Source organism: Carassius gibelio, chromosome A17 (genome assembly GCF_023724105.1).
Source record: "Carassius gibelio isolate Cgi1373 ecotype wild population from Czech Republic chromosome A17, carGib1.2-hapl.c, whole genome shotgun sequence".
NCBI classification, from domain to species: domain Eukaryota; kingdom Metazoa; phylum Chordata; class Actinopteri; order Cypriniformes; family Cyprinidae; genus Carassius; species Carassius gibelio.
The window spans coordinates 21,171,464-21,195,650 of record NC_068387.1 but is presented as its reverse complement, the minus strand read 5'-3'; the positions used below and the strand labels follow the sequence as shown (position 1 = coordinate 21,195,650).

Genomic DNA, 24,187 nt, shown 5'->3' with positions numbered 1-24,187 from the left:
ACTTTAAAATGTAGTTTATTGGATATAGATTTAGACTACTATATACACTCCATTGTCAACACTGAGCTGCTTCAGAAGTGACAAACAGTCCCTGGTGTCTGAAATGACTTCAGTTAATCAAACAAAGCTTGCAAGCAATCATTTCCAAAGTGCACTATGTACACACAATATGGCAGGTTCTAGTGATGCTTTATGAGGACGGATGCAGAGCTGAGGGATTTTTCACATCTTAAAGTCTCCAATTTCTCTGATAAATAAGACTTTGATGTCGGTGCCACTCTGTGCCTTTGAGAATCTTTCACAGTTATTTTTGAACCTAACAGTGAAATTATGGTTCGTTTGGATCAGAATCAAAGGAGAAGCAAGAGCTGTCTGCGACAACCTGATAATTCACATAATTGCTTGCCAGCTCCCTTGGGGTACAGTGAGATTAAGTGCTGTTATGCTTACTCTGCCCTTGCTCTAATCTTAATATACATACAACCATTATAAAATTGGATCAGTTTTTTTTTTCCAGATTTATTCAGTTTTAATGTATAACAACCTGAAATGTGGTTGCAATCCAATTTTCTATTTTTTATTTTTTTTATAACAAATAAAAACAGTAATCCATGGTTTTGGAAGTTACAAATAATAATAATAAATGTTATTAATGTTATTAGATAATACCGATTAGATATTACTCATTGTCATAGATTGAGTGCATGTGTTCCAACATATAATATTCATTTATCAGGCTTTTTCTTATTTATTCATATTTTAAAACATGAATAACTTACAGAATAATGTTTGTTACAGCTACAGTTTTACTTTCTTGCATAAGGTTTTAATAAAATTAATGCAAATAAATTATTTTAATAAAGTGTAATAAAATTAAATTATAAAAATAATTCAGAATTAGTTTAATAAACAACAAAATTAAAATGCTTATTTACTTTAATGACTTGCAATAGGTTTCTGCTACAGTTTTGCTTTGCTAAAATTAATTGATTTAAAGTAGTTTTAATAATATTCATGCAATTAATTCATAATTAATTTAAACATGGAAATAAACAAATTAAACTTAATGAATAATCTGCTAAACTGATTCAATGTAATTTAATAAACGATAAACTACAAACCATTATTTATATGAAAACCTTACAACAGGTTGCTGCAGGCTTTCTTTCTTGCAAAAGGTTGGAAATGGATTTCAATGAATAATGCATTTTATACATTTTAAGAGATTAATTTACAGGTGTCAAGAAGTTAGTCCGTCAGACTCACAAATATGTGAAAACGCTGAATGGCTCGTGCTATTTTTCCACTTTTTTTACTATGGGCTCATCGCCATGACGTCATCGCCCCAATGTCAACAATGTTGCAATTTAGAGGAGGCGCGTGGTGGAAATGCCACAATCAGCAAAGAGCAAAGCAAAGCACGCGGTCTCGAATGTAACTCAACATAGACGAAGACTAAACACAGCGTTCCTCCGGCTTCAAAGAAACGAACAACCGTGCACGCTCCTCCAGCTGTTTGCGAAACGCGAAGAAAGAGACCATGTGAAAGCGTCTTTTGAAGAATATCTTCGTGCGGGAACGACTGAAAGTTTAGGTGAGTGACCAAGCCGACTGTGGTGCTGTTACAGTTTATGTGCGTCTAATTATTAAGAGTAGGTTGTTTGTGGTCCATGCATGCCTTGCGCACAGACAGAAAGCTTACGTCAACGGTTTTGGATGTACAGTCAGTCAGAGGAGCTGCACTGACGATTTTAGGTCTGCAGGTTCGTGCTTCATACAGTCACTGGTAGCCTCCTGTAGATGTCAGGTACAATTATGGGCTGGACTGGATGCACTCTGACTGAGACAATGGGAAGCAGTGATTCAGCAAGACAGTGTTTCATGCGTTTTTGTGTAATATAATGTGTGTGCTCATCCCTCTCAAACTTCTATCTATCTATCTAGTAGTAGTACTGCCATGCAAAGGCAAAATGAAAAAAAAAAAACATTAATCCCAGGGTTATTATAGTTAACACACAAAAACTTTATTTAAAATAAAATTTACATCAACTTAAGTAAATATAATTTTTCTATATATATATATATATATATATATATATATATATATAGAGAGAGAGAGAGAGAGAGAGAGAGAGAGAGAAAAATAACTTGTATAAAAAATATGTGTATGATGACTTTGGAGGAAGTAAAGCTGGTAATGGTCAACCGATAACCAAGCCTTTGGAACAACGAAAACATAAATCAATAAATAATAGACTAAAGTGTTTCTTAATGTTTCTTATTTTTGGAATTTTGGAATTCAAAGTAGGTATGTTGAAACATAAACATACTATAACATATTGTGTGTTAAACTGTGTTAAAAAAACTGTGTGCAGCACTGTGTTGTAATGAAAGAAGTGTGAGAGGGCTTTGGTTTTGTCATTGTGAATCTTTACTGTCAGACTGTCTAACACTTTAGAATATCTTATGAAATATCATCTTTATCCTATCTATTCCGTTACTGTTTATGAAACCAGTTGCGTTGCACCACAGACCCAGATTTGATGCGTTTTTGATTATTCAGTAAGGGTGAAGAAGATATGGTTAATGAGGGGATGAGTTGTTTGTAGCTTACATCCCGTGAGATGAGATGTTCACAGGTCTTTATGGTGCGGCATATAGAGTAGCTAATTCCCTGTGTTCATTGTAGAAATTCTTATCTGATTCTGGAAATTTTCAGACTGAATCCACCTTTAGCTTTCATCTTAATAAATATGCTCTCTCTTTGACACTTCTGAATGTCTTACCTGCATCTTTATTTAGAGCTGTGACCTTAGTGTGGTAATATCATGAGACATCTTGGTCTTAATGTGATAATGAGGTTTAACTGCACTGCATTACCAGTTACTGATGTTAAGTGCTCTCATGATCTTTATAACAGTAAAAGATTTGGCTTAGGGCTTGGATCTGCTTTATTGTTCATCCTTATTCTATACTCCCAAAAGTGTTTAGATGGGTCAAATCAATGGCCAGTGACTAATCAATGGTTCGTCTTTACTGTTGACTGTGCAGAAACCTCTCCTTAGTCATGTAACAGTAGTTTGTTCTTCTGATGAAAGCACAGCAGTTATGGGTTTCCCACTTATCGCTGGTTGAGAAACAGATGTTATTTGTCTTCTGCTTGTGTTTGCAACACATCAGTTTCTTCATTGGCGGAAAACTGCTTCTGTAATGAATTAGTTTGATAAAGCAAACTCAATTCCTGTTTTTTTTTTTCATGAAGTGCTTGAGTTACAATATATGTTCAGCAGTAGATAGAAGCTGAAATATTTGTCAGGTAGGAGCTTCTCTGTGCACAGGTCACCATCAGCATATTTTTAGACAAAAAAATCATAGCACTTTTTTTAGTGTACAAGATGTGGTTGCTAGATTTGGTTACTGCCCGATTCAAAAACACCCACTTTCAGTAATAAGTCTTTGAGAAGTTTGATCCCATTTTGTCCAATCACTTTGAAAATAAATTGCAAACCTTTCCTCAATCATGATTTGAGATATAATTCATATCTGTAGCATGAAGTTCACATTAATGCAATAAATAATCCTAAGTATGAGCATTAATAAGAGTGTTGCTTGCTACAAACACTAATAAGCCCAAAGACTGCACTGGTGTATGTGCAATGCATGTCAATTATATTGAGTCTCAACACCATTAAATCACTGACTGATGTGTTCAGAGTATTGTTTTTGCTCATTTAGTTTCAGTTTGGCTGAAACTAAATTGCGGGTATGATTTTTTTACCACTGTATTACTAAGTAATTTCTTTGCCTCCTCTGTACCCAAACATATTATGCTTAAAGCTAATAGTAAAGTATCAGGTTGTGATATAATGCATCTAAAGCCCACAGATGAGAGAAACAGAGCTGGAATGCACTTGGACACAGCTGTCATTTATTAACTACGTGGACTTCATGAACCCATTGAGTACTGGTTCACTTCCTGTTGGACGGCTAGAGTAGAGTTAGTCAGAGACATTGACACAATCCAAGATAATACAAACACAGCTAATGGGGCTATTCAAAGATTTTCTAATGGTAAAGGACATTTGTATTTATATTACACAGAACAGACTGTTAAGGGAAATGTTGCTGTATCCTGAACCATCAAAATGTCACCTGCTCACGTACATAAATACACACACACACACACACACACACAAACACACATATATGTAAAATACATCATTTTATTTCTAAAATATATTGTATATGAATATAATGCTTATTATTTTCTACATTTGTTTTTAAAATAATTTGGATATTCAAATAATTTAAAATACAGAAGTGTGTTAATCTACAATATATATATTTTTTTATAAAGTTTATAAATATTTACGTACATTTATTAATGTATTAATAGTACACGAGTGACATTTTAGTAGTGCAGGATGAAGTTGCTTGAATCACTTTTCTTTACTTTTTTTTTTTTTTGCATATTTGACAAAAAAAGATTCCCAAGACAGTTCTATAGCTATGTTGCCATGCTTTTTATGAAATGATGCATATCTCAGCCATTACAGCTTCGGTCTGGAGATCCAAATATATAGCCTCAAGATGCATTCACAATGAAAGAGCTTGCTCAAATCTCCAGCTACTCCCCATCTCATCTCTCTTATCCCTTTGAATATAAGTGTCACAAAACTTACTGCTGTGGTTTTTGTATTTTACCAGAATCTTTTGCTTTGACGGACAGATGAAAGAGGAGCTGTGACTCTTCTCTTCTTTGAAGTAGGTCATCAGCTGACTTAGGTAAAAGTAACACAGCTGAATATGAATGCAGGAAACCAGCTGCATCGTAAGCTATAAATGTGTAGGAATTTCAGTATGACATGTGTGTTACATTTAACCCTGATAAACTCTTTGGTCACGCTCTCTATGTCATGTGCGGTTCATGCCGTTATTTCTAGTTTTCATAGTAGTTCAGGTACAAATGTAGTGTAGTGCAGTAGTGTGGGTGTAGTCAGAGCTAAAGGACATTGAAAGGACAGTAGTTCACCCAAAAATGAAAATATGTTAAAAACAAATTTACTCACCCTCAGGCCATCAAAGATGTAAATAAGTTTGTTTCTTCATCAGAACAAATTTGGAATAATCACCTGTGGGTCCTCTGCACTGAACGGGTGCCGTCAAATCAGAATGAGCTCAAAATAAAATTAATTGATCCACAAGACTCCAGTCCATCAGTTAATGTCTTGTAAAGTAGAATGCTGTGTGTTTGTAAGAAACAAATCCATCAAGATGTTTTATGTTTGAAACATTACTTCTGGTCCATAATCTATAATCTATAATAATGCTTCCTTCAATGAAAAAAAATCCATTACTTGTTGTCCGCTTACATCGAAATCCACTGACACATCTGTTTATCTGACATGATCTGTCTTTGACTGTTTTTGCTTGTAAACGGTGCTTGATCTGTGCAGATTTCTCTCTTCAGACAAGACAACTTTTTCTATTGAAAGCAATATTATGGATTGAGAAGAGTGTTTTGATTATTACATATTCGATACAATACAAACATGCAGCTTTTCTCTTCACAAGATTAATTATCAAAGTTAATCGATGGACTGGAGATTATTGTGATGTTTTTATCAGATGTTTGGACTCTCATTCTGACGGCACCCATTCACTGCAGAGGATCCATTGGTGAGCAAATGATGTAATGCTAAATTTCTCCAATTCTGTTCTGATGAAGAAACAAATCCATCTACATTTTGGATAGCCTGAATTCATTTAAGCACAACTTGCCACTGTATCGAAAAATCATCAACCAGAACTGGAATAATCTATTTCACAACGTGAATCTGATCTGATCTTTGCATTGACTGACTGCATGTGTGTGGTCCAGTTCTGCTCTCACTGCATACAGATGAAACCTACCTCAGGCGAGATGTGATGTCAGTGTTTCAGCTGAAATAAGAGAGGTATAGACAACATCCTAGAAAATGGAGTGACAGGAAAGAAAGGTCATTCCCAGTGGATTGAAATACCTGTGTTTATTTTAGGAGAGATCTATTGAAATGACAACAGTGAACTTCAGCTAAACTTCAGGGCGGTGATTCTAAATCTCACTGTGATATTGTTTTCCACAGTTTAAGGAGTCTTGAAAAGCAAGACTGTGCCATGAATTGTAATTATAACTGGGAATTTCTCATAAATCAAGTCCTTAATTAATCAACCTGTTTTGTCTAATTAGCAGTCTAAGCGAAAAAGGAAATGCATCAGGAGACAATAAATTTTTAGGACACTAACATGGTTATGGTATTATACTTGTAAACATTTCTACCTTGTCAAATGTCCTTCGTTATAACAGAAAGAGATCTTACCACAAAAATAAATGAGAAGAGATGATGCCAACCCCTCAGAGGACCTCAGATGATGCTAGCCTTGAAACAACATTTTGCTATGTTTGATTGCATCATATAATAATTGATGTTAATAATCTTCATCGTCTGTTTGATTTACATTTTTTATTTTTCCATATATTTCTGTCATATGCACATAAATTACAGTCACCACTGATAAGCTACTTCTAATTATTATAGAAGCGTAATTTTCTGTAAAGTTGCTTTGCAATGATTTGAATCATAAAAAGCACTAAACAAATAATTCAAGTTCATAAACTTGAATTGAATTGAAATGTTTCAGAGATGTTCTTTAGCATTTCTCAACAGTTTGTTGTCCTGGCATGCCTTCGCACATGTCTAGGTTGTCTTACATGGATAAAAAGTAGTAAACTGTCTTCAAATGTGTGTTTATGCTCTTCATCAGATTTGTAGAACATGGTGAAATTTTAATAAGCGCACAAACCTTTCAGCATTTGCCTTTTTTTTTGCATTCCTTCTTTTTGATGTTTTGCAATCGGTTTATGAGATCACAGCAGAATGAAATCTTCAAAGCTTTTCAGCATTTCCTAGTTGATTATGTTAATAGTTTCTTCCAAGCTATTTGAGCCCATGGTACTTGTGTGATATTCATTTGAAATTCATGATATTTTACTGTAGGGAGGAAATCAGGTGCAACCTGCTGCCTAAACCGTCAGTCACCCTCAGTTGGTTACTGCCTCCCATGCTGGCCTCAATAACCATCTGTTTAGAAAGGATGTCCAGACCTTGGTCATGCTGACATCTCGTCTACACTGTATGCAAGCAACATGACGTGACAAAATTAGCATGCTCCAGTTTTAATCAAGAAAGCTGTATAGACCACAAAAGTGTGAAAAGCATAACTGCAATGTGCAGACAGTGTAGGCAGCCTTGTTGATTATATCGGGACTGTTCTATACTAGTTTTGTTGTGTTTTCAGGAATTTTTAATAGTGTAGATAAGTTACAAAAGGCAATGAGAAAAAGAGTTCAGCTTTTTAATCTCCTCACTTCAGAAGCTGATCTGTGCTTATGGGCAAAATAAAAGTAGGCATAACAGTGTCAATATTGCAAAGCTTTAATTTTTGTGTGTGTGTGTGTGATATTTAAATAGTGGCTTTCAATTTATGCTTCAATAGAAAAACATATTTTGCTTTTACATTTTACATTAAATCTGCATTAAATCTCCTTTAGCAAATTGCTTCAGTATTAATTTTCATCAGTTTTCTTGTAGAAAACAAAAAACAATCAGAAGTTTAGGGTCATTAAGAATTTCTTTTTTAAATAAATTATTAGTATTATTCCTATAGGTATTAGTACTTTAGTTTTATTTAATCATTGAATGGATCAAAAGACTAAATGATGTTATAGACATTTATGTTACCAAACATTTCTGTCAAATAAATGCTGTTCTTTTCTATTAATCAAAGAATCCTGGCGGAAAAAAAGCATGTTGAGAAACAAATCAGCATAAAAAAAAATCAAATGATTTCTGAAGGATTGTGTGACAGTACTGGCTTCTGAAAATTCAGCTTTGCGTTAGAGGAATAAATTACATTTTAAAATATATTTAAATAGAAAACAGTAATTTTGTTTTGCAATAATAAAATGTAATTATATTTCATAATATTTCTGCTTTTACTTTTGATCAAATGCAGCCTTGGTGAGCAAGAAAACATTTTCACTAGCATTTAATCTAACAGTTCATCTAATGTACTAATTATTTATGCCAAATTAACTGTAATTCACAGTCCCTTGTGATTTTTAGTCTAAAATATCCGTGATCTATGTTTTTAATGACTCGTTCATGACCATCTGCTAGTTGTATTATGTACCGCTTGTATTGAAGTATGTTTATCCCGCTCATTGCAAGCTTCTAAGTATATTTATAGCCTGCTTGCTGTGTTTTTTTTGTTTTTTTTTCATGGTTGCCTCTGCCCATATTAAAGACAGTTATGAGTCACTTCTCACTTCAGTCTGGGAAACCATGACTCATTCAAGATCTGTTTCAGCAACCAATGCCCAAAATACTCTGGCATGGAGTCACCCCATCTTTAAGTTGGAAAGCCTGCTTAGGAATGCCCTGATTGACTTGAGGAGTGGAATTTCAGCTGTTTATCTCACACCTGTTTTTTTTTTTTTTTGAATAAGCAACAGTAATTTGTAGAACTAAATTAACTGGCACAACTGCATTTACTCCTGAAGGACTTTGCCATTCTATTTCTATATTACAAAGGGAACTGAAGCAAGCTAGATGTGAATGCATTGTGGGACATTTCCCATGAAGTGGCAAAAAATAGCTTGCTTTTTTCAAAGAGATCCATTCTTTCAAACACCATTTGTTCACATCCTTTATACTGGCATGTGAATATGACAGTAACCCTCTGAATAAGAGACAGCTAACCTTATTTTGAGCACAATAGTTCATTGTTGAAACTATTGATGTCATTGTTGAATTTTCCAGCTGGAAAATCCCCCCAAGATGAGCTCTTATCTTAGTTGTGTTGGGTCATTCTGTTTAGTTGTGTCTGGTTTTTCTCCTGACATGCAGTCTCAAGCAGCCACGTCCCGCAACACAAAGTGTGAGCTCATGCAATCTGCAGATAGTGGTTCGCTTATATATTTCACAAGGATATGCACAATGATTCATCAAATGTTCTCACAACCAGAGCATCAGACAGGCATAGAGTTCATGTGTAGGTCAATGACCGTTACATTGGTGTGGTGCATGGTTAACAAATCTAATGTACTTAATTTGTAATACGTTTTATATCGATGTTATTATATAATATTTACTGTATATATAAAAAGTGAGAGAGCGTAATATTTAAATCTTTAAATGTATTCTTTTATTGGAGACATTTGTACATGCATATATTCATTTATACATAGATATATTTGTATATATTCTGATTTTTTTTAATGTTTATTCTAAACAAACACTCTTGTTTATGTTTATGGAAAACTAAACCGGCAGAAATTAATGCATTAAATAATTAATTAAGGTAAACTTAAAAACATAAAATAATTAATGTAATGTATAATAAAAAATCAGTTTAGGACTAAATGTTTTTTTGTTTTTATAAAAGTGATGATTAAAAAAAAAGAAGAAAGAATTGTATTTGCTTTATCAAGTCATATATTCCTGTATTTATGTTTCTTTCCTCCTTTGTTCATGGGTCAAGTTTTATAGTAAGTTGCTTTGGATAAAAGTTTCTAAAAACATTTTATCATATTATTTTAGTTATTAGCTAATAATTTCTCCTTTTTACCATGTTAAACCATCTCACTTCAGCTTGTTTTAAAATACAGCATACTGTGATTCTCAGGAAGCTCTTCAGTGGTTGGAACTGAAAGAAGAGCTGCTGTAATCAGGTCAGGATGAAATTAGGCCAGGCTTCTCTTGGTGGTCATAACGGCCATATTACCCCCTGAAGTAGGAGGCCTTGAGTTATATGTACTTTTTAATAATTGTCTTGGTGATGGGGTCACCACACTTGTGCTGTGTTATCAACTATTTAATGTTTGTCCATGTGGGATCTAACGGACTTCTTTACTTGAACTTAACTTTTGTTGAGTTTAAATGGAAACCCTAAAGTAAAAATCACAATTACAACTGCTCTCTGAACCAACTTTGAAGGGATACTTCCTCAAAAATAAAAATTCTGTCTTCATTTACACCAATGATCCTCAAATCTGGCTCGCGAGATCCACTTTCCTGCAGAGTTTAGCTCTAACCCTGATCATACAAACCTCAGTCTGCTAATCAATGTCTTTAGGATCATTAGAAAATCACAGGTAGGTTTGTTTGATTAGGATTGGAGCTAAACTCCGCAGTAAAGTGGATCTCGCGAGCCAGATTGGAGGATCACTGATTTACACAGTTGTAATTTACAAACAACTTGAGGGTGAGTAACTGAATTTCCATTATTGGGTGAACAATCCCTTTTAGCATTGAACTTTAACCTGTTCCATTTGTGTTTTGTGGTACTTACATTTTCTTCAGAAAATGTAAAATTGAGAAAAAAATTGTGCTGAAATCTCTTTGTAATAAATTAAATTAAACTTAACTATCCAGAATTTTATGTATACGCAGTTTATCTGACTTTGTTCCTAGAGTGTGTACATGCTCATTTCCATCAAAGGAGTTTTCGCTCTTGCATTTGAATCCATATTGCTGTTGACAGTGGATCTAGGTCGGGGAATTAGGGGCTTAATAAATTAGGGAGACTGCTGGGTTGGTCAACATCGTGGGCATTTTAACAAATGCTTTCTAATTATATTTCCATTCAGTCCTGGAGGAGCAGAAACCGAATAGGATAGTACTGTACCACGTTTGTTTCCACAGCAACCGGTTAAGCCTAGTTTTGCACTTGAATGAGTTTTTAGTGGACCACTTTTCTCAGAATAATTTGTCTTTTCATAACCCCTTTTCATTGTACTGCTTGTGCAATACACAATACTTCGAGCAGCATTGTAACGATGCTTATCTGCATCATGGTCATGGTTGTCTGACAGAGTCATGCATCAGTGTTGATGATGAAACATGCTGTAATTCCCTCTGTTTATGTGCATGGTATTTTTCTTTTTCAGAGCGCCATCTCTGAATGAATTGTCATACTGGTGATATCTCATTAGTGTGCGTAGAGCGAGCGAGTGACAGCTGCTATCAGACATTTCTCTGTTATGTGCTTTATTGGGAGATGTGTTAATGATTCACAAGCTGATGCTAAGATAACCAAAGCCAAGATGCTGAAATGCCATTTGTTAGAGTGAGCAATTGCTATTCAACAGCAAATCTTTACTAGAATGGTTCAAAATAATTGGAGCTCTTACTAGGTCCTCCTTTCAGCTTTTCAAGTGTGATAATAGAGTAGAAACTACCATATTTTCCGGACTATAAGTCGCACTTTATTTCATAGTTTGGCTGGTCCTGTGACTTATAGTAAGGTGCAACTTATTTATTCAAATTAATCTGACATGAACCAAGAGAAATGAACTAAGAGACCTGAACCAAGAGAAAACATTACCGTCTCCAGCCGCCAGAGGGCGCTCTATGCTGCTCAGTTCTCCTGTAGTCTACACTGAAGACATAGAGCGCCCTCTCGCGGCTGTAGACGGTAATGTTTTCTCTTGCTTCTAAATAAATGCGACTTATAGTCCAGTGCGACGTATTGATGTTTTTTTCCTCATCATGACGTATATTTGGACTTATGCGACTTATTATAAGGTGCGACTTATAGTCCGAAAAATACGGTACTTGTTTTGTTGTAGAAGTATATGTGAGGGATAATGCACAGTCAACCAATTATTCCTGCAAAATAAATCTGGATCAGGTCTTCTGTCATCCTCAAGAAATGTATTTTGAAGTAATGAATATAAATATGACCACTTTTAAAAAATAAAAAGTGGTTATTTGTGTTATTGTATTATATTACTTGTTGACCTCTGCTTAGAAGAAATATTCTTGTGTTTATTACATGGATTACAAATCTATGAATATAGTTTTTTAACATATTTGGCTAAAATCTAAAGGTTTATGATTACTGTATAATCTTCAATAATGTAAAACATTATATTCACACGTAGTGCAGTTTTATATTGTCTTGTTTGTAGATTAACTTCTGCTTAGAAAAATAGACAACTATCAATGTCCTAATATTACAATATTAATCTAGATAATTTTATTAATCTGCCACATTACTCTTAATTTATTCTTGCAAACTAGGCTCATACTCTTTTGCCTTTATTGTGGTCATGCAGAGCCATCGTTGTGTACTATTGTACTATTATACACTCCATTTTTTACGGTTGCCAACATTTTTTTGGCTTTCTATATTAAGCAACTGCCCTGAATTTGAACTTGCTTGTTTTGAGACCATTACCTTTGACATACTAACACTTTTGCTGTTTATGTGTGACAACAGCCTCTTTGAAACTCCACTAGTGTCATTTTGGAAATTCAGATATCAAAATCCTAATCATTAGTCCAAAGTTAGTTTAAAGCTGACACATGCTGCTAATTGGCCATCAGCTCATCTGTGCGAGCAATTGTGACTGAGACATCAGCAATTGTGCAGTTGTCCATTATTGGTTTTGAAGAACTGCCATTGAGATGGATAGCATATATGTTTTTTTTCTAGCTTTCACATGTGCAGTAAATATTTAATAAAATGTGGAGCAGTCATGTCATGTCACTTTTATCCACAGGCTCGGAGTAAGGAATGTCTACGGAGGAGAAGCCTGAAGCTCCCATGTATGTCTATGAGTCGACGGTGCATTGTGCCAACATCCTCCTGTGCCTGAATGAACAGCGGAAGCAGGACGTCCTGTGTGATGTGACAGTGTTAGTTGAGGGGAGGGAGATCCGTGCCCACAGGGCAGTGCTGGCAGCTTGTAGTCAGTATTTCTCCCTGCTGCTCAGGGGCCAGACGGAACATGAGCCGCTCATCAACCTGCCACAGAAGGTGAGTGTCCTCATTTGGCAGAAGTACAGATTCAGCATACATTAACACCCTGCGAAGATACACCTGAATGACCTGCACTGAAAACCTCACAAATATCCCAACGGTGCTAGATTAGGTTAACTATGAGATCTATGAAATCCTTTATTTTTTTGAAGATGACTGCATATAAACATCTTTATTGTCATTTCTTTGTTAATTCATTTAGTTTGTCAGGACTACTTTTATATTTTTGTGGATAAGGTCATTGATCAGACAAGTTATTGCAGAGATAATTATGCCTGCCTTGAAAATTAAAAGCTGTGATTTCAACAGAGAATACATTTTATGGTTTGCATTATTTGTGATTGCGTTTAGAGTGAATGTTGTGTACCATGTCATGAAAAATACTGTGTAAATTGAAGAATGTCTGAAATAGTCATTTGAAAATGTCTTGACATTTCTGTAGTGAATATACACTACCATTCAAAAGATGGATGTTACTACTTTTATTCAAACAATGACTGCAATGTTTTCAAAAGATTTCTGCTTACAATGCTTCAACTTTCTATTCATCAAGGAAATTATAAAAACATTTATTATGATTTTCTTAAATCATTAAGCAGCAGAACCCTTTTTAATGTTAATTAAGGAAATGTTTCCTAACACCAAATTAGCATATTTTTGTTACAAAATATGTTTCAAATAGTTTTTTTTATCAAAAAATTATTATATTAATCAAAAATAAAAAGTGTTTCTTAAGCACCAAACAGCATATTAGAATGATTTCTGAAGGATCATGTGACACTGCAGACTTTCAAAATTCAGCTTTGTCATTTAAAGGAACAAGTATTTTTTTTTATATTTGAATATATTATGTTTTTTATATTGTGGTTGATATATATATAACTGTATCAACATAGTTTCCTTTTAGGAATATTGTTTTCTAACATCAAGAAATGTTTTTCATTGTGTACTGATAGATAGACCAGTCCAACAGGAATGTGTTATGTTGTTTACCAGTTGTTTACCAGGACTGTTACCTCTCAGAACTTCATTCAGCTTGAATGAAGAATGATTTATTCATGGCTGAGCTTTTGTGTTGTAATACTTTAGGTGCTTTGCAAACTCAAGGCAAGCTCAAACTTATATTACAATATCCCAGATATGTCAGAAGCCCCTTTTGCCTCTGTTTATATATTAATTATCCTTCATCTTCAAAACACTTAATGTCAAATTGTATTCTACAATGACCGGGAAATTGGCTTCATATCTCATTCTCTCCTCAGAGCCATGCTGAACTGCTTTATAGTGTGGAGTCTCTGCTTTCTGCTTTGTGTGTTTGTGTGTTTGTGTGTGTGTGTGTGTGTCCCTGCCCGCTGCCCTCATTAGGATTGCTGGTTATAACATTAAAAGAGTCTCATATGGTGCTTGGCTTCCATAAAGACATGCTTCTGCAGGCGGCAGCTGCTGATGCCAGCTGAAAATAGATCCACAGAATGCTCAGCAACACCCCCCACCCACCCCACCCCAAAGCTTTTCTATTTATTAGCATCTCTGGGAAGACTGACTGAATGTCTGGGAGAGCTGTATTTTCAGCAGGATGACTTTCTATTTTAGAGATGATGTTCTTGGTGTGGTTGCACTGCCCCAAGCATTCATGGATACCTGTGAGAGCGAAAGTGATTGAAAGGGATGAGAGGGGTTGGTTTATTTTAGTTCCTGACACTCTGCAGCTCACTTAATTTTATTACTTCACATAAAGCCTTGTAAGACCTTTATAGAAAGCTCAGATACTTTGTAGCATAGACACAGTTATGATTTTAAATGTGATTTGATGATGATCTGATTATTCTCCGTCACTTGTGGTCACAGTTTCTACAACAATATAAAGCAGCTGTTTTCGAGATTAATAATTATTAGAAATGTTTCTTGAGCACCAAATCACAATATTAGAATGATTTCTGAAGGATCATGTGAGACTGAAGGCTGAAAATTAAGCTTAGCCATCACTGGAATGAACTGCATTTTAATATATATTAAATTAGAAAACATATATTTTAAATTTTAAGAATTCACAATATTTTTACTGTATTGTTGATTTAAAAAAATGCAACCTTGGTAAGCATAAAATAGTTAATTTCAGAAACGTTTTAACAACTTCACTCCAAACTTTTGAACAGTTGTGTGTGTCTATATATCAGTCATATATATATATATATATATATATATCAGTAATTTTTGTATGCTCCGCTCTACCATTTGTCATCATCTAACACTTAATCTTTACAAAATGTGTATAATTTAATAAAACTGTAACGTAATCGTTATCAAAGATCAAAATAAACATCGGTTTTTCATACTGTAGAATGTCATAACTACATTCAATTATGTTTGAATTATTTTCATTCTTTTTGTCTTTTACCATTAATTAGAAATATCAGTGCATCACTATTATTTAAGTCTTAAAGGTACAGTAGTAAACAGACTTTTTTAAAGAAGGTAGAAAATGAATGGAAACCTTGAGTAACAATATAAGTGCTGTTTGGGAAAACAAATAAAACTTCACCAAAGTGCTGCTGAAAATACCACCGATGAACCTGGAATGTCAGCTTGTTTTGTTTTCTTTTTTAGATCACGGAGAAAGGCTTTGCTCCACTGTTGCAGTTTGCTTACACAGCCAAGCTGCTTCTCAACAGGGACAACATCCACGATGTTATGTGTTGTGCAGAACTCCTGGGAATGCACAACCTCGAAGACTCCTGCTTCCGCTTCCTACAGGCCCAGATGAAAAGTGAGGTTCCTGGCATGCACACCAGCAAGAATCCCCTTTCACCTCAGACCCTGGTTCAGAAGCATCCTGATAATGGGTCAGTGGACCCGAAGGTACGGTTGAGTGTTTTCAAACCACCACTGTTCGGATCAAGCCTGCACCCTGAAAATGATCAATTAAAAGTCACCAACAACCTGCATCAATCAGACCAACCTCCAGATTTTGACATCCCTCATTATCCCAAATATAGAAAGTACCATCAGGTTCTTGCAAAGCGCACCGCAACCACCTCCTCACACAGCAGTACCTCAAGCTTACACGGATCCCTGCAGGATACCGTCACCAGCAGCGATGCCCAGGGCCTTGATCTTTCCAAGGTCAAAGCAGAACCAGCAAGTGGGGAAGACTGTGTGCCACTGGATTTGTCAGAGTTGGAGCAGGACGGTCTGGTCAGGGGTAAAGGGAATGAGATGGAGATGGAAATGGAGTTTGAAGGAAGACAACTTAGTTCAACACCCATGGAATTGCCTGTGAGCAAACGTTCACCAGTGTGCCTGCGCTCCCTTGTTAAAAAGGAAGCCACGTCTTCGGATCATTGTCTTAGCAGTGATCTGCAACTCACCAGCAGAACATCTCCCCTTCAAGAACAAGTTGCTCCAAATCAGGCCTTCGTTGGGGGACTTGGAGTGACATCCTCAAAGAAGGCTGAGAAATTAACTGATGGCGTGTCGCTCAAGTCACTTTCCTTTGAGATGATCTGCTCTCAAGAATCTGAACAGGAGAGCGACAGAAGAAGTGTCATCTTCTCCTCTCAAGCCCCCTACCATCTGGCGGCACCCGTTCACTCTTATCCGGGTGAGAGCTGTTTGGGCCAGGAGACTCCGGATGACTTATGGGCAGGTTCCAGCCAGTCATTCCCCTGCTCCCAAGCACTGTCCCCAACTTCTCTCACTCAAGAACCTGCTTTGCCCTACCGCCGCCGGCCAAAGAGCAGCTGTCCGGTGCCCATTAAGATGTGTCCCCGTTCATCTCATACCGAGAGCCACATCAGAACCTCCAGTTCTTGCTCTTCCTACTCCTACGCTGAGGATGGCAGTGGAGGATCTCCCTCCAGCCTGCCACAGTTTGAGCTCTCTACCTCTCCTTGTTCCACCATGGCGCGATGCCTGGTCTTTGAACACCAGGAGCATAGCATGTCGGGGCCACCAAAGATTAAGTTCGAGAAGTCCTACGACACTAATTCCAGTGATGAATCTGGATCTTTTTCTGATGGAGATAGCGAATCCTTTCCCTCCAAAGAGCTCAGTCAAGAGGTTGGTGTACGTTTGGAAATATTAGTTTTGGTCTAATGCACTGATATTTAGGATTATTTGGAATAATTGTTGCACATTCTGTGTTCAAAGTAAATAGCAAAGTGGAAATTAAAGCTTGAAGTGTAATGCTGAAATTGAGACATGGCTTAGTGCAATTATCAAATCACATAAATATAAGAGCTGCATGTCTCCGATGGTTGCATGGCTTTTGGCTTTCATGGCTCCCTTTGTTTTTTCCACCAAAAATCAAACCTCAATGTTTTGAAAATGTAAAATTTAGAAATTGAGACAGCAAAATGTTTTATTAGTAATGTACAGTCGTAATGTAAAATAAAATTATTATACTTTTTCTTTAATAATACAGATTTTTATTTTTATTTTTTCAGTTAAGTATTGCAATAGTAATATTCCTCGCCAAATTGGGCATCCCTGCATGCAGACACAACAAACCAGGAACCCCCTTTTTTTTTATCTGACTATATCATGATCACAATTTTTATCATAATAATCACAAGTTCATTTTTCTGTTGCCTAAATAGTGCAGCCCTATTGCAGTGGTTAGCACACGTATGCTGTTCAAATCCAAAAGAAAAGAAAAATCCACATAAATAATTATGAAAAAAATAAAAATTACAAAACATTCCCACATCCGATTCCTGAGCTTCTGAGATTAAGCATCAAGAATCAACTTGGCTAACGCTGGAGGGTTGCCATGGCAATAAGCTCTGAGCCATTCTTGTTTCTAAGGTCCCAATGACATAATTGCTCCTCCTCCTGACAACAGACACATTGCAAGTTCAAGAATCTGTGTATGATCATTTGTGCTCTGATTTAGTCGTTTGATTTTTGATGACCCAGTTGAGTAAGTTGTTGTCTATTCAAGTGACTACAAAGATTAAGTGTTTTTTTTTTTGTTTTTTTGTTTTTTGTGGAATTCTTAAAGTTTTGAAAGCGGCATAAAAACCCAGATATTTCACAGCAGCTTTATGAAACTGATAGCTTCTACAATATGATTGAATGATCTTCCTTCTACATTGCTTTAAAATAGAGGATATATGTGCGCACCTATGACCAAACTTTAGTTCTGTGTATGTATGTATATATATATATAAACAAGATAAACTGACTTGAAGCTACACTGAACAAGATAAGACTTGTTTTCATAGATTGTATCTTGAATATAAATAGAATCTCTCTTTAATTTTTTATTTTAACTTCTTTGTACTTCAAAAATGAAAAGAAAAAAAATCTGCAAGTAGGTTAAAATGTACTCTTATTAAAGATTAAAGAAAAAGCATTCTCTGAAAACAATATCTTCTGGAGTTTTGTTTCTTAAAGTGATAGTTCACCCAAAAATCGTCACTGTCAATTTGTTCCAAACCTGTATGGATTTCTTTCTTCCAAGCAGTTTTTTTAGTCCCCACTCTAGAACACGAAAGAATATATTTTGAAGAATGTGGTACTCAAAACTGGTTAAAATAAAAATTCTGTAGTATTTACATTAACATTTAATCATTTAGCAGATACTTTTATCCAAAGCGACTTACAAATGAGAAAAATAGAAGCAATCAGACCAACAAGAGAACAGTATACAAGTACCATGCCGAGTCTCAGTTAGTCTAGTACAGAACACGTAGCCAGGTGTTGTTGTTTTTTTTAAAGAATATAATAGACAAGAAAAGAAAAGGTAAGTGCTAGTACTAGTTGGTACCTTTTTTAGGTAACTTCCCATACTGTTGAAACTCATACAGGTTTGGAACGACATGAGGGTGAGTAATATTGACAGAATTTTGGGGTGAACTATCCCTTTAAGTACGTTTATCTAATTTCAGGTGGTTTTAGATATTAACTAGAAAACTGTTTATAATGATTTTCAGTGAAAATAGATGTTAACTATTTAATGAACATTATGGCAGAAAAAAATAGAGCCATGGTATTTAGATGGTACTTCAAAGTATCCAAAGCACTATGGTAATACCATGCTATTTTATTATTAGTCACAAATTAAAGAAAAAAATAGGTTATGACAAAATGTTAAATTTGACCCAATAAAGTGTAGAAATCTCTGCAGAAACGATCTTTCTATAGCCGTCTTTATTCTGCCCTTCACTCAGCCTGAGTTTAAAGCTCCCAGCTGCAGGTCCCCAGACAGAAGTGGGGCACCGGCCCCCAGGCTGCCATCTGATGATGGGCCGCTTCACCTCACTGGCTAACAGATGAGCCCTACTTCATTGTATGAGTGCTTTCTCCCAGAAACAACCTGACTTCAGAAAGAAGGAGAGGAGAAAACGTGCCTGTGCAGCTGGAAGCCTAATCTGTCATTCTAGCCTTATTACAGAGCTCTCTGTAGTAGAGCGGTTAAATATAGACCTCCATTTTACACAGACTGAGCAGTGGCACAAGGACACAGTAGAGAGAGGGAGTAATCGTCATGGTGATCACTGTGACCAACTCCCTCAGCAGAGTTTTAAGTCAGGTTCCATCTTTGTCTTTGCATAGAAATGAAATTTCAGTCGCTCTATTTGCAGAATATGTAATTGAACCATAATGTGTAGCTTATTACAATCACATATTACCAACCCACATAAAATCCTTCAGCACATATTAAAGAACAAAATGTAGACTCAGTGGCTGGCCAGAAAGGAAATGTATATATGAATTAATCATAAAGCATTTAATTATTAAACATCATTTAAAATAACTATTTTCTATTTTAATATTTTTTTAAGATATTATTTAATCCTGTGATGGCAAAGCTGAATTTTTTAGCAGCCATTACTGTATACTCTAGTCTTCAGTGTCACATGATCCTTCAGAAATTATTATTATCATCAATGTTGAAAACAGTGTAACTGCTTAATATTTTGTCTGGATTCTTTGTTGAATATATAGTTCAAAAGAAAAGCATTTAAATGTCTTTGCTCTCAGAGTATCCTTGTTGAATAAAAGTGATCATTGTTCATATAAAATAGTAGTGATAAGATAAAAAATTGAGACCGAATGACTGATCTGATACTGAATCATTTTATCATTTAATAGCATTTATATGAAATCTATCAAGAATTTACACACAAACACACACACACACACACACACACACGTATATATATATATATATATATATATATATATATATATATATATATATATATATATCTGTATGTATGTACATGTGTATACAAGTTTATTTTCCACTGCCTTTATTATCAGTGCTCTGGATGCAAATAAATAAAACATTTTATACAAGTTAGATGGCAGTGTCATCTAGTGGTGAAGCACTATAAATTCTGTGAAGAAAGTGTCAAATTTACTATATATATATATATATATATATATATATATATATATATATATATATATATATATATATATATATATATATAATATTATTATATTTTTTTTGTTGCCGTTTTTTTTTTTTTTTTTTGATGTTTCTTCCAGTATAAAGTGTTGCATGCTGTAAAATATACATCTTAACCATAATGTGCTGTACACTTGCAGATCAAACTGCCTTTCTCAATAGACCATATCACAGAGCTTCCACGCAATGACTTTCAGCTGATGATTAAGATGCATACGCTGACCTCAGATCAGCTAGACTTCATCCACAACTTGAGACGCCGCAGTAAAAACCGCATCGCAGCTCAGCGCTGCAGAAAAAGAAAACTAGACTGCATCCAGAACCTGGAGCGTGAGATTCACAAACTGGTAGGCCACGACCAATAAACTAAGAGTGTTTGCTTGCATAAGAATCTAGATTGTTCTATACCACCTTCATTATAGCATCTGTTTCTCCTCCGTTAGGTCTGTGAGAGACAGAAGCTCCTAACTGAACGCAGCCAGTTGAAGACCTGCATGGGGGAGCTGTGGGAGAACTTCTCCTTTTTGTCTCAGGAGGTCTGCAGGGAAGAACAATGGAGTCCAGAACAGTCTCGGTCTCTGTATAATCTACACCCAGAACCAGTTTCATCCAGTCCACCCGATACAGACCTTAGAATCTCTCCCAATCCCACCAGTATAGACGTCACTCTCACCTCACACAACAGCGTGGTGTTGTCTCCAGGCTTAACTGGCTGCCAGGCCGTAGCCGAACCGCCACCACACTTACACCTAAGAGTCACTTCTGAGAGGTCAGAACCTTCCCACGTGGGCAGCTCAAGTGTGACAACTGATTTCTGCCAGGAAATGACAGAGAAGTGTACGACAGAAGAGCTGCCCGAGAGAAACGAAGTCCGGTAAATTGCATTTTTATCTGTTATCATGACAATTGGTTCTGTGTTCAAATGTTACTTTTTTCCCACTACGTTAAAGGACTGCTCTGTTGTTATCTTCATGGTGCATCACCTGATGTGTTTTGTTCGTGTGCGCATATGGATTTGTTCTATGATGATGCTAAAATCATTTCATTTTGAACAGTACCTTCATTTTTTTCATATTAATTTTATGCTATCTAGTTCTCAGATTTATCTCAGGAATTTCAGATTTTTGGCACAACTTTAAATCAAGCAGCATATGCAAATGTGACATTGAGTGTTTGAAAGTGTTTTGTATCTTTTGTGCATCAAAGCATTCCTAACAAAATAGAATGATGGAGAAAACTAAACAGCTGCTCACCCCAATTTGCAAAAAGCCAAACAATCTGTTTGTCAGCATGGAGAAATCAACATCTGATCATCTCTTTCTAAACTAGCATAATGGAGAGCTCTTCTACAGAATAGATGATGAAGCAGTGACGATTAGCCTGCATGTTCCCTCAAATATTTTGTGATGAAGCATCATTTGATATGGAAGCAATTTTCTACAAAAGTTCGGTTTTCTAGACTTTTCAAATGATTGATCAGGGAGGTCTGTTGTATAAAACTCCCCAAGCAAACTTCTGACTTTCAGTTATTCTGACGTTCATTTTGGCAGCTCACACTTAGATCTCTCAGATCTGATTTGATTCCTTCAGGGGGTTATGCACATGATAATTTTACTGCAGTCAGAAATCAAAGCAAATCAATATTATTTTCCTCTCTTATGTTGTTTTTTTTTTTTTTTTTTTAATGGGTGGGTTGCAGTCCTTTATAATTTTTAAAATGTTAATAAGTGTGTATACTTGTCCATAGTCCACTTTCAGTGTTTCATTAGTTCAATGGTCATAACAAGTTCTCAATTCACTGCTTCCTTCAGTTCGGTGTAATTTTCGCTAGTCTTATAACACTTTTTACATGTTTGATTTAATAACGGGGTGAAAAATCAAGCCTTAAGGTAAGGTAAGAGTTGAAAAAGCTTAATGCTGCATTTCTATTTTTGTTTCTAATGTTGTGTTTTAAGCTACCGTGTGTAAGAGCCACTCACATCTGCTTCGTCACAATACTGAAGTTCAAAGCAGAGATGGGGTATATGTTTTCATGTTTTAATTAATTTAGTCTGTTTACTTTAAATTATTGTGAACTGCACGGTTTAAGATTTAAGGCATGATTAAGCTTTGTTTAATATTTGGTTTTACCAAACCGTTTGGGAATCTGATTAAACATTGATTGAGCAAAATCAATCAGAAAAGCTTTGGCCTTAAAAAAAAAATTGCATATAGTCATCTTGGTTAATTTGTGCTCCATAAAAGAGGATTCTCAAATAATTGACTGTCAGGACATCAGATATGTCCTCATGATGTTTATAGAGTCTTCAGAATTCTGTGCATAATCTGAATTTGTATTCTCATGAGTATGGATATGGATAAATCAATTAATCATACCTTTGTTATATGATGCACCACAGTTGTGATATGAATATTATGATAAGGGGCAAAATTAATATTGATTATTAGTTTACAATGCAGTAGGGAGAGTTTTGAGATCCACCGAGCTACCTGTAAAATCGATATACCTCTCATCACGGACAAGGTCTGTAGCAGAACTGGTTTACAACCTTTTTAAAAGTTGTTTTACAATCATTTATTTTATGTAGATTTTGTATGTATTGTACATATTCTGTTAATAGATATTTGTGGAATTCTTTGAAAATGATTGTTTCATTTTCTTTTGTTAATTAAATCTCAAAAAGTTGTGACCTCAATGTTCATAATCTGTGTTTTTTTCATTCTTGAATGTTTCCACATTGAATTTGTCTACTAGGATATTAAATAAATTGCCAAGCATGTTTTATGCAGATTGAATGCGTTTTGCATGATTTGCTCTGAGGAGTTTAAAATAGGCACGATCTGTATTCACCCTGAATTCAAACACAAACCCTTTTGGAAATGAGAAAACTTTTATTTTCTTCTGAATTTGATGTAAGAGTCCATCAGCTTGCATCACATTTTATGGATGCAAGCGAAATGATTTTAAAATGTTATTTTTTGCCAGCTGTCGAAAGGTCTGAAATTTTTATAAATATGCACAGATGTCTTTGTACAGTTTCTTAGAGAGCTCAACGCGCTGCAAATTATAAAAGCACCTGCAAATAAAGAAAACAACTTAATCAATTAGACAACAAACGCACTGTGAATACTCACAATAGAAGCAAATGAAAAAAATGCACTACAAATACAATTATTGTGTGCATTTGCAGGGCGTTTCTTTATTTGTTTTCTTGTGTGCATTTGTAGCACCTTTTGTCAAACTGATGAAGAGGTTTTTTTTTTTTTTAGCTGTTGCTTTATTTGCGTATGTTTTCTGAAGTTGCAACGCATTAAGCTCTCCATACCAGCCACCATACCTTTGGCTTCCATAATTGGACATGGAAAAACGGTATAACATGATTTACTGGTAAATTAAGGTGCTTAGAATTAAAAAGAACAGTACAAAACAGCACAACTTATACCACGTTAAACTCTGTTAAACCAGTGCTATCCTGGAGAGCATTTGTCGCTGATATCTCCATTCATTTCTGCTCATGAACGGCCTGTTACATTCCTGTTGTCCTTCTGCGCTTCTTAATTTCACTTTTTCATGATGGAAGAGATATCCAAGAATACACTCTGTAAAAAAAAAAAAAGAGGACATTTTTCATATCAGTAAACAAATTTGGCACACATCTGAGAAATAACAATCACATGTAAGTATCTATTTTTAGTATTTATTATATATAAAATCTAAAACATAAACACTCATTAATATAAACAAAATTTTGCTATTAATATTTATTATAATTAATAAATAATGTTGAATGTAACAGGCGGAATCTGATCTAGAAATAAATAAATGTTTCTGTTCCAAAATTTCATTTTGGACAAAGAAGCCTATAAAAGCCTCTATATGACCAGCTTAGTAGCTGGATG

At 35.2% G+C, this 24,187-nt stretch overlaps 1 protein-coding gene across 2 annotated transcripts; it reads left to right on the top strand.

The window, feature by feature from the left end:
* The first annotated feature begins 1,376 nt into the window (after positions 1-1,376).
* LOC127933583 (transcription regulator protein BACH2-like) lies at positions 1,377-23,078 on the top strand. Of its 2 annotated transcripts, none has more exons than XM_052530652.1 (5): positions 1,377-1,594; positions 12,608-12,864; positions 15,475-16,926; positions 20,428-20,634; positions 20,731-23,078. In XM_052530652.1, exons 2-5 carry the CDS (start codon positions 12,622-12,624, stop codon positions 21,163-21,165), a joined length of 2,337 nt encoding a protein of 778 aa, XP_052386612.1. In that variant the 5' UTR covers positions 1,377-1,594; positions 12,608-12,621; the 3' UTR covers positions 21,166-23,078. The 2 variants fall into 2 exon arrangements, with proteins under 2 accessions (XP_052386612.1, XP_052386613.1); XM_052530653.1 differs by having other exon boundaries at positions 20,710-20,836.
* Positions 23,079-24,187: the final 1,109 nt, after the last annotated feature.

Bases quoted from the DNA above. Each gene is read 5' to 3' on its own strand.
- LOC127933583 (XM_052530652.1), top strand. From the start codon at position 12,622: ATGTCTACGGAGGAGAAGCCTGAAGCTCCCATGTATGTCTATGAGTCG. The intron at 12,865-15,474 runs GTGAGTGTCCTC...TTTCTTTTTTAG, and splicing joins TCATCAACCTGCCACAGAAG to ATCACGGAGAAAGGCTTTGC. The intron at 16,927-20,427 runs GTTGGTGTACGT...GTACACTTGCAG, and splicing joins CCAAAGAGCTCAGTCAAGAG to ATCAAACTGCCTTTCTCAAT.